Source organism: Fundulus heteroclitus, chromosome 14, assembly GCF_011125445.2.
Source record: "Fundulus heteroclitus isolate FHET01 chromosome 14, MU-UCD_Fhet_4.1, whole genome shotgun sequence".
Lineage (NCBI taxonomy): Eukaryota > Metazoa > Chordata > Actinopteri > Cyprinodontiformes > Fundulidae > Fundulus > Fundulus heteroclitus.
The window spans coordinates 7,616,472-7,637,056 of record NC_046374.1 but is presented as its reverse complement, the minus strand read 5'-3'; the positions used below and the strand labels follow the sequence as shown (position 1 = coordinate 7,637,056).

At 42.7% G+C, this 20,585-nt stretch overlaps 1 protein-coding gene across 1 annotated transcript; it reads right to left on the bottom strand.

Annotated features, from left to right (window-relative positions):
• Positions 1 to 768: 768 nt before the first annotated feature.
• il13ra1 (interleukin 13 receptor, alpha 1) lies at positions 769 to 16,382 on the bottom strand. The gene is made up of 6 exons (XM_021315874.2): positions 16,132 to 16,382; positions 15,509 to 15,645; positions 13,196 to 13,328; positions 12,948 to 13,047; positions 1,073 to 1,260; positions 769 to 926 (listed from the first exon to the last, which is right to left on the bottom strand). Exons 1-6 carry the CDS (start codon positions 16,193 to 16,195, stop codon positions 784 to 786), a joined length of 765 nt encoding a protein of 254 aa, XP_021171549.2. The 5' UTR covers positions 16,196 to 16,382; the 3' UTR covers positions 769 to 783.
• Positions 16,383 to 20,585: the final 4,203 nt, after the last annotated feature.

Below are 20,585 nucleotides of genomic sequence, written 5' to 3'. Positions count from 1 at the left end.
TGTCTTGGGGTGACGCTTTGTGTCTAGCAGCGTGGGGATTGCTTGCGGACTTCAGGGGCCCGAGGTTTCCCTGCTGTTTTTTTGTTCCTGGGTGCTGAGGATAGCTAGCCTCGTGAGACCATCCTGATCTCGCGAGCTTTCAAGGTTTCACCCGCAGATCAGTCTGGCTACTCTCCGTTAAAGAAAATTTGGAGCCGTTCACCAAACGAACGTCCAATCAGCGTTGGCTTTGAGGCGGGTTGAGGTGTGACGCAACGAGAAGCGCGACAGTTCAGTCTTAAGAACATGGCGGCTTCAGCCGATGAAGCTAGCGTTAGCGTGGCTATCGAGCAAGTTTTATCGGAATTACAGAGTATTTCTTCACTGAAAGAAGAGCAAAACACTGCTCTGGAGGCTTTTCTCAGAGGAAAAGATGTTTTTGCTCTTCTCCCGACTGGTTTCGGCAAGAGCTTGTGGTTGTGTTTTCGTCGTCGCTGTTAGTACGTCATATGCTTCGTTGATCTGATTGGTTTATTTGGCCCGTCTATCACCAACATAGGCCAATCAGCTAACCAGTATTTTCGCCCCTTCCCAAAATTACTTCAACGGAAGGTTTCCAGATGGATATGCGGAGCAAATCCATCTGGCGGAGTCAGGTTAGAGGATAGCACCCTCACTTAAAAACGTACACCCCCAGGCCACAAAACTCACACTAACATCAACACAATCACGTCTATTTCTACCCGTAAGCCCATCTAGCAACACACGCACGCACGTTACATACATACGCACAGGCGTAGCTGTTTAGTTTCTTACCCTTTTAAGATCACAGGAGGTGTAATTAAGTCGGAACGTCCATGAATCGAAACGCATGTCTGGAGGACTCCAGGTAATATTGAACTTGTCCTTGCTCTTTTTGACTTCCCATTTAAGGGGAGGTGGTTTTACTGTGTAGACAAAAATACATGAAAGACATTACAGATGTGACATCCAATTCAATTCAGTGTTATTTGTTTATGTGCACAGTGTTCACATCGACAAATGCGAACACTGTGCACTCATTGACACTACAAGAACAACCAGTATAGCTAACGTTTGAAATTGTCCTCCTTGAAGGTGTTCCGAACAAGCGTGTTGTTCAGTGTCGCCTTAAACACCATTCCAATGAATGTCTGCGGGGTTGCCGGCAAATCACACCCAGACCTCACACCGCCAGTGGTACTGTATGACGAGCATTCTCGTAACTCTGTTGCAGGATCATCGGAATCATGAGTCTGCAACCTTAAGGAGAGAAAGAGAAGGGAAAAAAAATGTTGATTACTTTCATGCTTCAGAGAATGCCTGAAGTAAACAAACCCACTGACCAAAGGAAAAACCAGTTTGCATAAACACAGTTTGTCTGGACATTGATGTAAATAGTCTGTTAAGCACAAACAAGGAGGAATAGGTCTTTGATGTTAATTAGATTGGTCCTGAAAAATCAGAAACCTTTACTGTGGGAATTATTGCCAGTCCTGTGTGTGTTAAAAAATGTCTGCCTGGTTTATTCCTGCTGACCCTTTGGGGAAGCAGGTCCGTCTGATGAAGAACATACAGCCTGCGATCAAGTAAAGTTGTCTCACATCTTCAAAGCTGTATTCCACTCTGGCTTTGGTCAAACTCTAGCTTGAGTAAAATTGATTCATGTCATTTCAACGTGGTCAATTAGAACCAAGATAAGTCCAGTCGCCTCTCTCTGTATCACTCCTCATTTTCCTGTCACTTCTGCCATTCCACTGGAGATTTTCATCATGAAGATAAGACATTATCAGATTATGGGAGCTTCCCAGTAGGGGAAATCGAGATATGAGTACATTTATAAAGTGACACAAAGAAACAAGAATGAAGAAATACTAAATATACAGCTGCTACATTTAGAGTCCAAAAGCATCTCATTCTTTCACCCAGAACATTTGGGAAAGCTCAACAGATTCTTTAAATCTGGGTAATTCGATTGGTAACAGAGCGTCTCTATCAGCCAGAAGCAGTCAGTCGACTGTCACAATGATGGATATCCATAACTCCTTTGTGAAAGTTGGGAGAATCTCAGAACCCGACACATTTAAGGGATGGGTTTAATTAAAAATTAAAATTCCCAGAGACAACACAAACCACAGTGACTTTCTCCAAAGGAAAAAAAAAATCCAAGCTGATAAGATGAAAGGGGATAAATTTAGTCTTGATGGAGCAAAACTAAACCCGTCTGGTTCCCACTCCCATCGCTTTGAGAAGGCAAAAAAAAAACTCAGTTGTAGCGATCCTGCAGCAGAACATAATTAGGTGTAGCAACAAGAAGGTTAAATTAAAAGGAATATTGGAAAGAGATATAAAAAAACACCCAGTTTATTATTTTATAATTGCCATCAATTCATATCTTAACGAGCAAGATCAACAGTCTGAATTTTTTAAAATCTGTTTTATGATGGGTGAGTTTGTGCAAATTGAAAAACATGAACTGTAACCACACCGAGCTATTTTCCCCTGTAAACACATAGGCTTGTTTACAGGGGAAAATAGCAGATTCCCATTGTTAGAATTATTCTAATCATTTTACCAGTACAAAGATTTAAGAAAAGAAGAGATAAGGAAGAATCATTTACTTTAATACCCTTTTTATTACCAACTGTATAACTTAGCTATATCCACAGTAGTGGTAGATCACAAAGGTGCCAGATTTCTTTGGAATTTCCTGGAGCAGATCTCACAATCATCCCTGTAATTGTTCACATCAACGTACCGCCCCTTCTAGCTGAACCAGCTAAACGGCAGCAAGGTCAAGTTCAACACGAGCCGTACGCAGTCAGCCTCAAGCTGCTGGCATGCCAAACAACACGCACACAGTCACTGGATTGACTCAGCATTACTCAGACAGGAGTGTTTAGTGCGTTTGGAAGCAACTCAGGATACCTTTTAGCTATTGCCTAATATACTGTAGATTTGACCTTAATGAGGAATCCATGACTGTCTGAAAATGTCAACTTGACATATTTCGGCTACACCGTTTTAAACAGAAAGTGCATTTTTCTCTTTTTTTCTAAGATCACGGTAACCACAATAAGTCCAAACACATTGCTACTGCCAGTAGTGCATTGCCTCTCAGCGCTTTGAGTGCGACGGGGTTACTCACGGAACTGGAGCTACGCCCTGTAAGGTACAAGTTCTGCTTTTGATAAAAGTCTATTGGAAGTGAAAATAAACTCTAAGGCAACGCAATTAGTCGGTGCAGGCTGGTACGAGCTTCTCATGCTAGAAAATACCAGGTTCAAAGTCATGTAGGAATGATCAGTCTGGCTGCAGAACATGTCTCAACTGCTGGTGTGTTCCCACTGCAGGCCACAGCTGTTATCACAGCTGGAACATTGCTCAGTGTAAACATTTAAAGCTACAGTTGGTAGCCCTGCTCAGAAATACTTTTTGTTATACTGGGGGAACTGGTCCTTCCATCCTGAGAATGATGTATCCAGAAAAGGGAATGAAGAAATGGGACCACTGCAGTAAAAGCTCCGGCCAATGTGTGTGCAGGTTCCTTGCAAGGTTCCTCTTGCTCTGCGCACTTCTAGTGTTTACGTGTCCGCTTAGCTTCGGTTCCAGCCAAGCTGTCTTACAAGTTAATGAGAAGAACGCGTTGTTTGAAGTTTTAGAAAGGAGAGAAAACGTACACAACACGACGAGGCCGCTCTGTCTGGCTGGAAGCAGCTTTGTGCTCATGGTTACCACCAGGCTATCTTCTAAGCAATATAAACACAAGAGAGCATGTGCAGTTTAAGACACTAAATCCTTTTTTAACAGTAAAACTACCTAAACAGCCCGGGGTCTACTGCTCAACGGAGCCCTGTGCTCAGCCAGGTTTTTATTTGCATGGAGAGCAGAAATCTAATCATTCATGCCACATTTGACTGTTAGGAATGAGCACTCCTACTTAACCCTCTAGGATCCAGGGTATATGTGGTGTATTTTTTACTAAACTTCACCTTTACCTTTATATTTTTAAGTAAGAAATGAAACATTACTATTGCCTTATGCAGTATAACCTTGTTTCTTTCTTCATTTGTGCGTACTGTAATTGTATGTTGGACCTTAAAGCCGTCCATTTGTAAACTGCATTAGCAGGACGCATGCAGGCGCCAGCTGGAGTGGATCAAAGCCGATCAACTGTTGTTACACTGCTGAGGCTGTGGGCAGGCAGTTAAGGAGTCTGGTAAGCAGATGTAAAGTGGAGGCCCCCGTTAGCTTCTCTCCCTCGTTTATGAGGACAGGCGTATGCAGCCATGTTGTGATGGGGGGTGGGGGGAGGGGGAGGGCTGGTAGTGTTCTTCAAATCAGGATGCAGTAAACTTCCTCAATTTCTGTAGCAACATAACATTGAAGTTATTTGGTGTGGGAAACTGTATCCTATCAACCTATTAACCTCTGCCATCTATTTGTTGTTCAGCTTCTGGTAATTCAATTAGCTCAGTTGTGAAAGCAAGCGCTTTCCAGCTGAGACCAATTACCAAAGGAATATCTCCTACTAGGAATGTTATCTCTCTTTTAATTTACACTGGTTTTCTTCAACTCATTTATTCGCATTGTCAGACGTAGGTTTGTATTTTTTCTGTTTTTTTTTCCAAACAATATAGATTTGAACTTCATTTTATTTTAAATGTACCACATCAACATAAATGACCTGACCACCCCAGACTTAGCGCTGAGCAGATTTTGCAACAATGACAACCACTATTTGTACGTGAGCTAATACAGATACAGCCTGTTTTTTTTCTCCGCACGAGTTAATAAAAGGGGAACCATTCTAAATGCTATTTTGTCCCAACACAGCCCCACCAGATCAAGGCAGGAGATTAGACTCGTTTTGTCTTTTTCATGTTTAAAAAAAAAAGGAAGTATCACCAATGCTCTTTGTAAAAAAAAAACAAGCTGGTATTGTCCTATACAATAAGAACAATGTTGTTTTCGATTTGAATGCCTGGTCCAGTAAGAGCTTAGAAATTAAACACCTTATGACTCATTCATAAGTGTTTATTATGCATTAACTAAGGGCAAGCAAGAGACAAAACTGATCGAATTGTTGACAAAAAGTATAACTAATCTTTTCAACTATATACTTCACCTAGAGTTGCTTATATTAAACATTTCAGACTAAGTTACTACCTTTTAAGCACAAACCGGTCAGTTATGTCTCTTGCTCCCGTTTAATTAATGCATAATAAACACTTGTGAATGAGTTATAAAGTGTTTACAGATTAATAAATAACATATCTATAAACCATGTATTAGCCATCTAAAATTGGAGCCTTTATTGTGAAATGTTATCAATATGTTAAGTTTTAAATTTATGTGGGTTTGGGTCTTTAGTTTATAGTACTGATTGGCATTTAGAAATGCTCTTTCAGTTTACCATGATAGTAACATTTACATAATTTCCATGTGGGTTTCCAACCTTCAATGCCATGAGTTTCTGAGACTACTAGATATTACAGCTTAGTATTGTGACTCTTGCCACCGCAGAGTAAACTTGACCCGACACCGAATAGGATTAAAATCAGTTGAAACAGTTAGATAGGGGTCGTGGATTTGCATGATATCGGGTAGGTCCGTCTACCCCGCCTGAAAGTCTGAACAAAGCTACCCATTACGGTTACCTTTGATAATAATTATTACCTAGGTAATAATAATTTTTTTGCCTTTATAAATGTATCCATCAGTTGAAAAAATGTTTTGTGTTTACGCAAGTGACCTTATTCTGATATTAAAAGTTGTGTGAGTTCCGATCTGAACAGTGAGCAGGATGGGAAAAGTGAGTTTTTAAACAAGTGATTTGTGTGTTTTGTATTTGGGGGGTGAAGTTAGAAAAGAAAGCCTCTGTTCTACCGCAACAAATGTAAATATGTAGTTTGCAAATACTTTAGCTGTGTAGTGGATAAAGACATCTTAGATGTGATCTTAAAACCCTGCTTCGAACCCAACCGGCTGCTTTTAAATCTGGGGACCTGCAGACCTACAAAGAAGCCAGCTGGAAACTGGAGAAGGGAATCAGAGAGGCCAAACACAGGTAAAAGCAGCACATAGAAGAACATTCTTCTACAAACTACACCAGGAGCATGTGACAGGGGATACAAGAACTCTCTGGCTGGATACAAGAACAGTTTGAGTGACACCAGCACCACAGAAAGAACCCTCCCAAACACTCTGAACCACTTCTTCTCTAGCTTTAACCGAGGAGGAACAGTGAATCACATTTAATCAGCGGAGACAGAGGAAGAGCCATAACAGCTGACGCAACACATCAGATCCACCCTGTGGAGAGTAGGAAGGCTGCTGGTCCGGATGACACCAGAGGAAGGAACCTCAGAAACTGTACATTCCAGCTAACAGCCATATTCACCGCCATGTTTAACCAATCCATACATCCCGCCATTGTTTCCACGTGCCTAGGGTCTTCTAGAATAAGTCCGAAAAAGAGCAGTTAACTATCTGAACTGTTCGGCTGCTCTCACTGACTCATCGGCAAATATTTTGAAGGACTTCTGCTCCCACGCATTAAAACCGCTTTTCCTGCTGATCACGATCAACATCAGTTTGCATCCAGAGCAAAGAGATCAACAAGGGATTACAGCGAACTAAACCACAAAAGCTTAGAAGGAATTGTTCACCAGCTCTGTTCCTCCACCTGCAGCTTTAAGGTTGTACCAACACCTTACTTTAAGAAAGCTTTGCCTATCATGACGTCTGAGTTGACTCAGATAATAAACACGTCACTTCTGTCACATGCATTCCCACAGTCCCTAAAAACAGCAATTATCAAACCACTGCTGAAAAAGAACAGTTTAAACAAACCACTACTCCAGAACTACAGGCCCAATTTCAAATCAGTAAGATTATTTTAAAAAGCTGTGTTTCAATAATTAAATACCCTCTTAACTATGACCAGCCACTTTGATGTTTTCTAGTCAGATTTCCGTGCTCACCACTATACAGATCCGCCCTTGTCATGGTGTTTAACCTCTTAAGCCCGAGGGTCTATTTTCCAAAAAATGCATATGCATACTTTATAAGGCATTTCTCAACTTGTAGCTACAATGCGTAAACTGCTAACCTTATCAACTGACATAAAAGTCCTGGGGGATGATGTGGATGTGAACATTTGAGAGTAAATTATTCTGGGCCTGACAAAATGAGATTTATATGCCCAAACTTTAAAATACTTCTGTTAGTTTATAAATCACTGAGCGGCTCAAGCCGGGCATACACCTTAACAGTGGTATTCCTTTTAAACTGGTTTATAAATGGAGAAACGTGAGCAGTTCACTGGGCATGTGGATTCTGGATTTCCGCAGGAATAGACCACAAACCCTCCGGACGGGTAAGCGCACATCATCAGCCCTCATCCTGAACACGGGGACCTCCCAGGGTTGAGTTCTCGGCTCCGTTCTTCATTCAATATTCCCTTATGACTGCTCCTCCATTCGCTTCGCCAACGCCATAGTCAAGTTTGCTGATGACATCACTGTTGTAGGTCTGATTTCTGATAGTAATGAGTTGACCTAAAAAGAAGAGGTCTAGCACTTGACACTATAGGCCCGTTTACACTACACCTAAAAACCGAGCCATGCCGAGACCGGTCCTAGCTTGGTCCAGTTAACTGAGATAAATGCAGCCGTTTACACACACAGGAGTTATCTCGGTTCCTTGGTTGCTCCTCGCCTCCTAGTGGCAATCTGCGTTACTACCACTCTCTGGGATTGAAGGTGGGACCGAGCAAATCAAAATGGCGGCACCCGTAACATTCAGGATGTTATTGTTAGACAGATTCGGCTTTTGGGACGTGGATAAGACAAATGAACGTCTAATAAGGATTTACAGACACAGGAAACAACAACAGACACTGAGGTTCATAAGCAGAATCATCTCTGGAAACCGTGTGGCACGGTAAGGAAGCTAGTATTATTATGAATGTCTGAAATTTGTCTGAATGGAGTGTGAATCGGGACGTGCAGCCAGACACGCCGGGAAACCCGCGGACAGTCAGCTGACTGTAAGCGGATGACGCGGTCTGCTCATGCGCTCCTCGTTCTCAGGGAACCGGGATAAAAAAAACCAGTCCGAGACCTACTGATGAACTGGTCTGCAGTTAGCGCGGTCCGGTTATCGTTAGCGCGGTCTGGTTCAGTCTGCTGACCATTTACACACAAGAGTTATCTCGGTTACCGAGCTCGGACTGGTCTCGGCTCGGTTAAAAAAGTGTAGTGTAAACGGGCCTTATGGTGTTGGAAAAATTCATCTAGACCTCAACAACACAAAGATGAAAGCAGTGATTATGGACTTAAGGAAATCTACATCTACCACACACACCTTCCTCTCAATATAAAGTGAGAAGATTAAGAGAGTCAAGAACTACAAGTTGCTGGGTTTCAAGGTCTCAGTTGACCTCACCTGGAACACACACACATCTCACAACAGGTGGGGAAAGCCCAACAAGGACTTCATTTCCTCGGGATGTTAAAACGATTTCACGATCGTTGAGTTCGTCATAAATTCTATTCTATTCAATGAATTAGTTGTAATTTTATTTGTTAAGATTATTGTCATGTTTTGGGGTGAAGGACCAAAGCGGCAGCAAGACATCGGCAGGCGCATACTGAAAATAATGGTATGTAATGGAGCCAACGCACAGCCAACCCCTACAGGGAATGAAAAGTAGGAAACGAAAAACAGGGTACGACAACAAACGACGCAACACATGAGGAACTAAAACCCGGCACCTAAATACAACTGGGAATCAATGGAAAATGCGCAACACAGGAGAGTGGGATTAACTAATTAACTCAAACATTCAGGCTTAATGACATTACGCCATATGTTAAAGGTTAATGGTGTGTTTTATTCAAAGAAGTGAACCTGTGTTATTCAATGATGTGAATTCTTGTGCTGAAAGTGGTCGAATATCAGTTTAATTTCCATCATCATATTTAAAGGTGATAGGGGCTGTTATTTCTGGCAGTAGGGTTAGATTCTGTGCCTGAATCTCACTGTTTATTTATGCTCCTTTGGAACCATTAGAAGGAAAATAGACTCGTTATCTCCCGGATAGCTGAGTCAGTGAAGCTTTCTTCTCCAACTAAGGAAGACTGGACTGTTTAAACTGTGTTCGGATAGCTCAGTCGGACTTTGTTCAACTGTTTTTAGGAAGCTCTTGCCAGCACCACGCATTCGTCTGCTTCTGCAAACTCATGAAAAGGCTTTATGTGCTTTCCCATTCCGCTACCTCATAAGCAACAAATTGCCATACTTTGTTGGACAGGCCTACATAAGTGTGACCCAAAAGACTTGAAATGCCTGACACCTCTGCAGAGTGTGATAGCATTAAGCAATCTTTGAGGCAATTTCCAGAAATGTGTGCCACACTTCTCAAACCACAAGACAAGACAGACAGTGTGGGTTGCTGCATCATCTTTCAACTGGATATCCTGTGATTAAGCCAGTGAATGAAACCTTTCCAGCAGAGTTCTGTGTTTTACAGTTTCACTTCTGGTGTGAGAGAAGAGAAGAAGTAGCTCTGGCTTGGATTTATACCCAGAGCCCTAGTCAAAAACCCAAGATCATTTCACAGCGTTTAAATGGAGAAACTGTATTACATTCTCTTCATTGTTATTAAGGCGTTGTTATTTACAGAAACACACACACATCCTTGTTTTAAATACTCACTAAGAACTGTGCCTTGACTTCCATTCATTTTCAACCCTTTCTACGACCTTACCCTCATCAAACCCTAACCTTAACCATTACCACAACAAACCTAACCCTAATCTAACCTACTTTAGTCCTTAGTCCTAAACCTAACCCCTAGCCCCAGAAATAAAATGAGGACCACTTTACATCAAAGTCCTCACTTTACAAGTAAAATGTGGAAAAAATGTTCTTACTCAGCAGCAAGTTCAAGTATATCGCCCCCCCCATACACACACACACACACACACACACACACACACACACACACACACACACACACACACACACACACACACACAGCAGTAAGGATGAGCATGTATCATGTCATTTATCATTATTATGAAAAGTTCCATTATGATTAAAATTTTGATTATGATAATAAATTACAATTAACGATCTTTGAAAAAAATGACAGCATTGTCGTGATGTCTTTTACTAATTTCTCCACCGTTAGTTCCAAGAGAGCATCAAAAGACTAGAAACGTTCAATTTCTGTAGAAATTGAAAAAGGCGCTCGCCTGGTGGTGCGTATAACTGAAGTTATTTAATTGTAAGTTGTAAAAAAAAAAAAAAAAAAAAAGAAGAAAAATTTGGGGGCCTTTCCCATTGCACCGGTGGGCCCAAGCGGCCCCTTTGTTCGCCTATGGCTGGGACCGTCATAGGCAGGATGCAGGATGTCTGCAGCACGCAAAACTTCAAACAACTTCAGCTTACTCGCTCAATTTGGGGAGGGTTAGGAGTTGTTGCCGGGCTGAGGTGATTTGCGAAAAATCTATAAGTTCTACACCAATGAGGGTTACATTTCCTAAATCCAGACAAAAATACCTACGTTTTGATGTATAATTTGTCTACGTAGAGTGAAAATTGAGCGAGTAGGCTGAAGTTGTTTGGTGTTTTTTGGATAAATTTGTCACCATGGTAACTTGAAATGGCGTGATGAGAGAACGATAGAAGATATCCACATACCGTTTTCACTTCTGAACAGTTCAAAGATATATCTACAAACTGGAAGTTAAACGGTGTTCGTAGGTGAAAGCATGATGAGACAGTAGAGCGTTGAAAATGGCCATTTTTCGGTAGTTTTTTGCTAATTTAGTTCGAACCGTAACTGGAAATGGCATCAGGTACAAAAAGCTTATGCGGGCGCCTAATAACAAATTTGAAAATATGATTAAATGCAGTTTATTGATAAACACACTTGTTCTTGTAACTGGTGTCCTGAGGACGCCTAATTCAGTGAGGGTATGTTTATTAAGAGCAGCATTTGTGTTTGTGGGGCCATGATGGCTGTGACATGCAGTTGCACCCTACAGATGCCTAAAAGAAGCCCGAAAAGAAGTTACAAAGACTTTAATTTTATTGTTATCACAATAAACACCATAAATGTCATAATAGAACTTTATGTTTATATCACCCAACCATTACAGCCCTAGCCCAGCATTTCTTAAAATTCTGTCTTGGATCCACAGGGGTTGTGGTTGTTTTTGTTCAGCGCCTCAGAACAGGAAGCTAACATAAAGTGTGAGCTTTAAACAGTTTTAAACTGATCTTTTACAGTTATGGTGTTAAAAAAGTACAGATTAAAAATCATTGGTCATCTCCTTCTACATGACTCCATGCAAGTATGGTAGAGGATGTGTGATGCTGTGTAACTGTTAATTTTAGGGTTAGGGTTAGGGTTATGAAAACATTCATCATGAAATGAAGGAACATTGGGGGACTGGAAATGTGATATGTAACAATAGGTACTGATATAAAATGTCTGGATAATGTCAGAAATGGTTCTCCAGACTGTGGTCTTCCCTATCCCCAGTTTGCTATTGAAAATGTGCGGTTGAAGGGAAAGGAGCACCAGAGAAGACATGGGTTCCTGGACGATCTAAAGATTGGACAAATCTCAGTCTGATTTTGTTAAATACAATGATTTCTTTAAGAGGAGTTTTCCTCCCATAGACTAAATAGACGAAAATTAGATCTAAGTGAAATTATGCTATGCTAATTAAAGGCTAAAGTTGCTTAGAAGACTTTTTACCAATCTTCCCCAGCACTGCCAATAAATGTCAGTAACATAGGCCTACCTCCCATCTGGTGAAGAAGGCCCAACAACGGCTCTTCTTTCTCAGGAAACTGAAAAGGTCTGGACTTCTCACTAAACTGATTAAGAACTTCTATAGAGCTACCATAGAGAGTGTTTTATGTCTCAGCATAACTGTATAGTATGGGAGCTGCACAGTTCAGGAGAGGAGGGACCTAGCACGGTTGGTGAGAACAGCGCAGGGGATTGTGGGATGCCATCTGCAGGATTTGGACTCAAGTTATGCAGAACGAGTCCAAACAAGGGCCAGACGCATCTCCACTGATCCCACCCACCCAGGTAATGCGCTCTTTGCCCCTCTCCCATCAGGTAAATGCTTCAGAAGTCTCAAATCCAAAAAGAATAAACTTAGAAACAGCTTCTACCCAAGAGCTGTGAGGGCAATCGCCCCCTGATGGGAGACTGCAGTCCAACTCTTTAAAATCCCCCCACTGTTACTAGCCCATCATACGTTACAATCACCTTAATGCTACTGCCTACTTGCTCACTATCATCTCAGAATATGTAAATGCACATTTCTGCAAATGAAGCCTCAAATCATCACTGCACAAAAGCACCTTATTACCTTATTATTTGATATCATGAAGTAGATAGAACTAGTTCATATAACATGGCTCTACCACTCGCAAAGGAACTGATACCAAAGCCATCAGACTCTGATACAAACTTTTGAATCAGACTACATAAGTAACAATACTTTATGCTGCATTTATAACAACCTAACTAGTCGGAAAAAGTACGCTGTACACCTTCATCGAAATCAAATAACTGTGGTCAACAGTGTTCTTGAGGTGGCACAAAATAAATCTGCCCATTTTTTTTATTTAGTATTCCGCTTTAGGAATATCACTGCGTTCCCATGTACTTTCCATGGAAGCGCTGCTTTTTACTGAACATCGCTGGCGGCAACTGACGTAAACACAGCTACTAACCAGGAGATTAGCCTTTACTAAAGTCCAGCTTATTACTTTCATTTGATTTGCAGTCTGACAGTGACACAACCAAAGTAAGACAGTGTGTTTCAGGAAGTGTTGCAAAAGAGCCACACACAGCTTCCACTGTGCAATAGTGTGCGTTTGAAAACGATTGACTGCACATATAGACGTACTGATAGAAAAAGCGAAGATCTGTAGCGTCATAGACGGGGGACCAGGAGCAGTGGCCTTGAGTGGAGTTAATGACGTAGCAATCCACGTCCTTCACCAGTTCTGGGAAGATTATGGATAAATACATGCAGACACATTAAAATTAACAACTATGCTCAGTTTGTTACATAAAGATGTACTTTCCCAGATTTATATAAAACATTTTATAAATTAAAAGAGGTGGTAGTTATAATAAACGTAAACAACCAACCTGGGTCATTTATATTCAATACAGCTGGTTTACTTTCGTTACTGCCACATACGGTTTTCAACGAATAACCAAGAAATCCTCCATCCATCCACACTTCACATTTATAAGATGTATGCGGGGGGTCTTGACTTATCTAGGGAGAAAAATGCATCAGATACACCCACAGACAGAAACAGTCGAACATCTAGAAGCAATAATCCCATTTGGAAGCAATTTGGTCCATATGTAGCCCAGAAATAAGGAGCTAATCACAGTCACTACAGAGCTTAAGTGGTGGCAGTGGACACGCAACTGGTTAGAGGTAGAGCAGTGGAATGCTGTGTGTCATTTGATCTCAGTAGAAATACAGCAGTTCCGCAAAGGCCGCTGGGGTTTGTTAGAGAAAGCCAGTAGACAGCTTCTACAACAGCATCACAAGCTTTGCACATCTCGCAGGGTTAACGTGGCAGTGGCATGGAAGCTGCTCGTTGTTGATGAGATGATGACGTAAAAAGGCAAAGCATTTCCGAGCGTGCTCTGATCTAAACCATTCCATTAAAAGGGAAAGTGTGTACATTTTTCAGAAATCGGGCATTGCTTTTATAAATGCATATTCTGACAAAGTCTAATAACATCACATTAAAAACGAAAGCGTCCCCATAACTTTGAATTAGTAGTTTATAAACACATAGGTGCCGGTGCAGCCATTGGGAGGAGCCGTGTCGCGTCGCTCTTTCAAGTTCAGCAGCCGAAAGGGGACAAGCTTGTCAGCCGAACGCGTTTCCATGTCTGCCTTCTATATGAAGACAAGCTGTCGGTGGAGGAGGAGTGGAAAAACAAGCAAAGACGACTGTAGATCATTCTATTTGCCATTTTCTGTTGAAATGGAGGACCATTAATACTCTTTGCCCAGCAAGAGGGAAGATAAAATAACCAAGAAAAGAAAAAGTTATACCTGGGGGATAAAAAAGAGAGTCTATATTGGCGTAGCTATTATTACCAGGTGGAGTGGAGATCGTTCTGAGGGAGCGCGGACTCAGAACAGATGCAGAGGTTGCAGGCTTTCTGCTGGACAGGTAAGTTGATTTAATACAACAGTGAAGTTTATTTTTTGTGTTAGAAACAGGGCAGTGCAGTCTAGCAACTACTCTGTCCTTCCGGCAGAAACGGGTCATTTTGTTTGACTCTCTCTACCTGAGAGGGAGAGACAGGCGAACGGTGCGTACGTACAGTACTTGGAGGAATATCGGCCGGCCAGTTCACCGTCTGTAGTACAACAGCCGCACTGGCCCGGGTCTCTTTACTGATGTTTATAGTTGCTTATTTTACAACCCAAATAAGCAACTGCTGGACGTTCAGGAGGTCCAACATCTGTCCAAATGGTGTACAAACAACCTTTGTTTTAGCACCCATAAAACAAAGGTCACTGTGTACTTTTGGAGGATTAGGAGGAAGATGAAGGATCCATTGACCATCAAAGGAGAGGAGGTGGAAAGGGTCGAGTCCATCAAGTTCTTGTGTGTTCACATCAGTGAGGATCTGACATGGTCACGTCTAGCCTAGTGAAGAAAGCTCAGCAAAGACTCTTCTTCCTGAGAAGGCTCACAACAGCTGGCTTTCCTTTATAGGGCTTTCTGGAGAGCCCTGCCATCTGGGAGGAGGCTGGAAATGATTTTGCCGTGGGCAACTGCAATTATTCTTCTTCGCATTCTTCTGCTTCAAACACACACAACCCTAGCTACCAAAGGAATGGTTCAGATCGAAGCATATCCGTGTGTTAGAATGACCAGGTCAGCAAAAGCGGTGGTCACAGACACTCAGCACGTACTATAGCAAAAAGGTTTAAAGGGCGAAAAAGAAAAGAAAAGAAAGAACGTCAGTGTGGATGTGTGCAAAGCAGGTAGAAAGAACCGCTAAAGACTTTCATTGGAAAAAAAAAAAAAAGATTCATCTGAACACGCTCATCACATAAAATCCCAATATAACAAAGCTGTGATGGGACAAAAATGTTGCAAAAGTCATTGTGGGTAAACCCTTTAAACGACAGAAGAAAAACACGTTTTGTATATAGTACGTTTTTCATTCATGTGCGAAGTCGACTTTGAACAAAGTCACAGTCACGTTCAAAGTCAAAAACTCATAACGATTTCGTAATTACAACTAAAATTCCTTCAGTTTTTACTCACTAGCAAACAAATGACCGGTCTCACAGCCGTGCCTTTAAATGACAGCACCCTGACTTCTAAGGTGTAGTTCAGGCACGGTGGGACAACTGCTTGTTTAAAAGACACATTTTCACCCCCCCTCCCCCCCTAAATGTATATGCTTACTTACCCTTCTTTCTTCCTTGATGTATACCGAAATGTCATAGTGGCACCCTGCCACAGAGTGTGGAGGGGGGTCCCAGGAGATCTCTGCCTCGAAGTCAGTGAACCATTGCAGGGACAGATTCTGCGGCGGGAGGATCTGGCCTTGCAGTGAAGACACAATAAACAACATAAATCTGGTTACACAGATTTAGGCCTTTACATCCCTTCCTTTTGTGTGCTTGTGTGTGTGTGTGTGTGTGTTGGGGGGGGGGGGGGGGGAATTATGAGAATCTTTTTGAAGTGCAGCAGCCAGGAAACCAGCTGCTGTCCACCATCAAAGCTAAAAAGGAAAGGAAAGAGGAAATTCCCAGTCCACGGATTGTTTTATGTCGCCTTCATAGGAAGCTAAGTATCCACCTTACAAGTGGACACTTTAACATTCTCCAAGCAGCCATTGGTGGGTCTAAACACGCTTGTCACGGGTGACAGCTCTATTGTAGCCCTTTCCTGTTTCCTCAGTTTATCCGGGAATTAGTGCCAGATCTGAAGTGACGTCACCAATGGGGGGAAAACCCACGGCGAAGCGCCTAAACAGAACCAGGCACCACCAACAGACAGAGGAGGGGGGGCTTTAAAGGGTCTTCTTACCTGCCGTGGTCTCAGCCGCGAGAAACAGATAAGTCAGAGCGACCAGGTCCGAAGCCCGAAACATGCCGCTGGTTCTCCTGGTCCCTGTTGCTTCTTCTCTCTTGTTCGCTCCTCGGTTTTCTTCGGTCCGGACAGGGAGACGCTTTTTTCTTCCCTGCTCAGGAACGACTGACGTCTGATATCCCAGCCGTTCGCTTAAAGCGGAGGAACGAGGACAGACAGTTGACTTTCGCTTCCAGCTTGTCTATAATAAAAAAAAGGGGGGGGGGGGGGGGAAGACAGGCTGGAGGCTGGAGGCTGGAGGTGGGCGGCGTCCTGCTTCCTTTTTCGGAGGCAGATATGAGAGCTGGCTGTGGGGATCGCTAAGGCGGCGAGACATTTTGCTTTTAAAATCCACGTTTCGTTTATCGCAGGGCAGGCAAGAAGGAAAGAGTTCACGATAAAACACGTTGGGCTTTTTCTTAAAAAAACAAACTTGGTAAATTGGCCCACGACACCAAATGTTCGGACACTTGAGTTGCTGGGGTTCGTATCGTTGCTCAGTGGGAAGGTTCTCATTCATGTTTATGAAACAATTCAACTTTTAACAATTCAACTTATGCACCCTCTTAGGCAAAGCAAATGCTCTGGTTTATTTGTTTAGCAGATTTCAGCAACAAGACAACTGAAAGTGCTTTAAAATGAATTGCTAAGGGAGGGGGGGGGGGTACAAGGTACATTGCTGTGGGGTGATAAAGGTTGCAGACAGGCAGGCCCGTATTACGACAATGTGGTGCCCCTGGGCACTATACCTCAAAGCCCCCCCCCCACCCCCCACCCCCCCCCACCCGTGCTGTCCTCCAGTCAAAAACATCAGACATAATCAAGGGGATTTCTGTAATGTAATTTACTATTTACACAACTACATGTAGGCATATGAGCAGTGAGCAATATTCAAATATCTCATTTTAAAATGTTGAAATCAAAAAAAAATCTTGATTTTTTTATCATTTATTATTATTGTGACATCAGTGTTCACAAAACGAATAATGCATGGCCTATCAACAATTTCAAGTGAATAATATAACAATTTATGAAAAATATATTTTTAAAGCATGTGTCATGTGGTGCACCCCCCCCCCCCCCCCCCCCCCCCCCATGGTTGGTGCCCCTGGGCACTGGCCCACTGGACCTTATGGATAATCCGGCCCTGCAGACAGGTGTTTCATCTAATACTTAAAGTGGAACAGTCAAAGGCAACTCTGAACAAACAGGGTTTTTAGCCTTGATTTAAAGGAGCCCAGGGGTCCGGTATTTGGGCAGTTTTGTGCTGTTTGTTTTTCTGATTCATCGGGAGGCGGAGGAGACTTGAAGCAGAACACCTGTTTAGTCTGGGACGCTGATACAACAACAAATCCTGCATGGATTTTGGTGCCAAGCATTCACTGATCCGCTCTCTGAATTACAGGAAGCCAGCGTGAGGACTTCAGAACCTGATGTGCTCTGCTTCCCCAGCTTCAGTGTGGAGTGGAGCAGCAGCCAGCGTCCTGAATCAGCTCCAGCTGGCTGGTTTACTTTTTAGAAAGACCTGTGAAGACATCGTTGCAGTGATCAATTCGACTAAAGATGATACCGCAGATGGGTTTTTCAAAGTCCTGCTGGGACATCAGTCATTAAACCCTGGAACCTTTCATTAAGTGATAGAAGGCTAACTTCTCAGACTCAGATCTGAGTCCATCACTAGGCCCAGATGTCAGAACCGATCAGTTCTGGCTGTAATAACTACAGCTGCGTGGTAAACAGGTGGCTAAATAGAGGCAGAGTTGCAGGAGTATTCCACAGGAGTTTGTCCTGACACTGTAAGCTATTCATGAAAGCGATGGCTGATGGGAAGAAACTGTTCCCGAGCCTGTTGGTTTTGGCATATAGTGCTCTGAGATCAGGGTGGGACAGATCTGCAGTAATGCTTCCTGCCTGTTTGCGGGCTTTAGAAATGCACAGGTCCTGAATGGGAGGACGGTTATCTGGTCGGCCACGGTGTAGCAACGCCTCACTAACACTTGCATGAGGCGGAATGTAAACAGCAATCAGGTCAAACGAGAAAAACCCCCGCAGTAAATACAGTGGCTTGCCGTTAGTGAATAATGTACGTGAATGAGGCCGGTGTGATTTCTTCAACACTGTAACATCTGTATTCCAGCCTTCGTTTACGTAGAGACAGAGTCCTTCTTTTCAGGTCCCCCCCCCCCCCCCCCCCCCCCACCCCCCGAGCTCCATTAAAGTTGTCCTCCTGGAAACATAGATCCCAATAGATGAAATGCGTTGTCCACAATGTACTTGGTGAGTGGGGTCTGTAGTCAGGAGGAGGGAAAGTGACATGTGAACATGAGAGACAGACCAGATGGGACATAAGGCACAGTACGCAGTTATGTTATGGCGATTGTACTGAAACAACTATTTCCCTCTGGGATTATTAAAGTATTTCTGATTCTGAGTACCACTGGCCCTACTGGTTTTTCCATGCCTGCCTGGCTCAACTCCTCCCTGCTCAGATTATCTTCCTCCGTTTTGTGGTCCGACTGGCCTAGAAATGCCTGGAAGAGGGAAACACATCCTGGGCTTTGTTTTAGCTCCTGTTGCTTTTAACTTCAGTGATATTACTTTTACCAGTTTGATTTTGCACTTACTCCCCAGGCTGTGGGCTGCTCTGTCAGCGGAGTTAGTTCAAAAAGTTTCCCCTCTAAGGAAACCCAGTTGATTGCATCAACTCTTGACGAGCAGCATTCACTCCTCCTGAAAGAGCGTAGAGCCATAGTAGACAGTCGTCTGCATCGTCCATGTCTTTGCAGCAATCCCTCATACTGAGCATGCATGAAGCGACAGTGGAGAGGAAAACTCCCCTTTAACAGGGAGGAGAACCTCCAGCAGAACCGGGCACAGAAGCACACATTAATCCAGGAATCCTTTCTATGTCATATGGTAAAAGCGGGTGATCTGTCTTCCTTGGATTGTCACAGCTAACAGAACGCCAGACCAGGTGTACCTGCTATGAAGAGAAAATGATAAAAGTTGAAATAACAACAAACAATGAAAATTGAAGAACATTACAACTCGAGTCATATTATCACTCAAGTGCCGCTTCTCTTACTTGAGTAAAATTTCTTGCTACTCTACTTACTTTGAGTAACTTCATGTGTAAAGAACAGAGTTGTTTTAACAAAAAAAAACAACTCATAACTTTTATGTTAAAGTGAGACTTCTTGTTTGTACACAAGCCTTGTTATGCTATTTTCTGCTGAGCTCATTGAGCCATTTGGAGGTCTAATGGACATACAGCACTGTCATTGGAAGTGCTTTGCACTGTACTAACTAACTAATGTAAGCATTGCTTCCAAGTTTAATGTTAAAAATGTGTTAGAAAGTGTTTCTTATGCCTGAATTTGATGTTTTGTTATGTTATTCTTTGTATATTGTTTTTATCTTCAGAATACCAGAATTTGCACATAACCTTATATTTGTCTGTCCGATTACATAATTTTTAAACATTAAATCATCAGTTATTATGATTAGTTACTCAGTACTTGAGTAGCCTTCTTACCGAATACTTTGTTTACCCTTACTCAAGTAATTTCTTGGCTGACTTTACTTTTACTTGAGTAAAAAATATGTTGAAGTAGTGCTACTCTTCCTTGAGTACAATTATTGGCTCTACTCTACCCACCTCTGCTGACTAGTGAGCGAAAGCGTGCAGCGCGCAGCTAATAAAAGCCAGTGAAACTGCTTTCCCTCCAGTGAATACTGGCTCCTTCCCGGCGTCTGTTTCCAGCTCTGAACTATTTTTGGGAGTTTGCTTCCAAAACTGACCTCAACTGACCTATTTCGATGCAGAGAAGTGTTTGTGTAAAACTGAGCTCTAACGTTGATTGAGTAAAAATCTCATGGTTGGTCCTATGTATTTAGTTTTTTTCTTTTGTTTTTAGCTTCAAAAAACAAAGTTTTGCTATCGTTTGATATCAAACAATAGATAAAACATCATTATGTTGGACATTTGCTAGCAAATTCTTATTACTGGTAGAAATAGAGGGCCCTAAAATGAAATTTTGCTTAGGGCCCCATGGAGGCTTGGGCCAGCCCTGTCCCAATCACCGTATCACCACTGGTGTTCATCAGCAGGTCCTGTAGTTTCCACCGCGACAGGAACCGATAACCTTCTGGCACCAGAACCTGGAAACCGCATCGTCAGTGGAGGTTCTGAACACGGTCCTTTCCAACTCCGTGTCCCCAGCCTCTCTCGGTAGATGAGAGAAATTCTCCCGTAGGTGTGAATTGAAGACCACTTGGACAGGTTCCTTGGCCGAAGGTTCCCAGCTCACCCTCTCCACTCCTTTGGGTTTACCAGGTCTGCTCAGTAGCCTCCCTCTGCCCTCAGGTGGTGATCAGATGAAGACTCTCCCAGTCTCTTCACCCAAATGTCC

Bases quoted from the DNA above. Each gene is read 5' to 3' on its own strand.
- il13ra1 (XM_021315874.2), bottom strand. From the start codon at position 16,195: ATGTTTCGGGCTTCGGACCTGGTCGCTCTGACTTATCTGTTTCTCGCG. The intron at 15,646-16,131 runs GTAAGAAGACCC...CTTCACTGCAAG, and splicing joins CGCGGCTGAGACCACGGCAG to GCCAGATCCTCCCGCCGCAG. The intron at 13,329-15,508 runs GTAAGTAAGCAT...TTTTCTCCCTAG, and splicing joins ACATCAAGGAAGAAAGAAGG to ATAAGTCAAGACCCCCCGCA.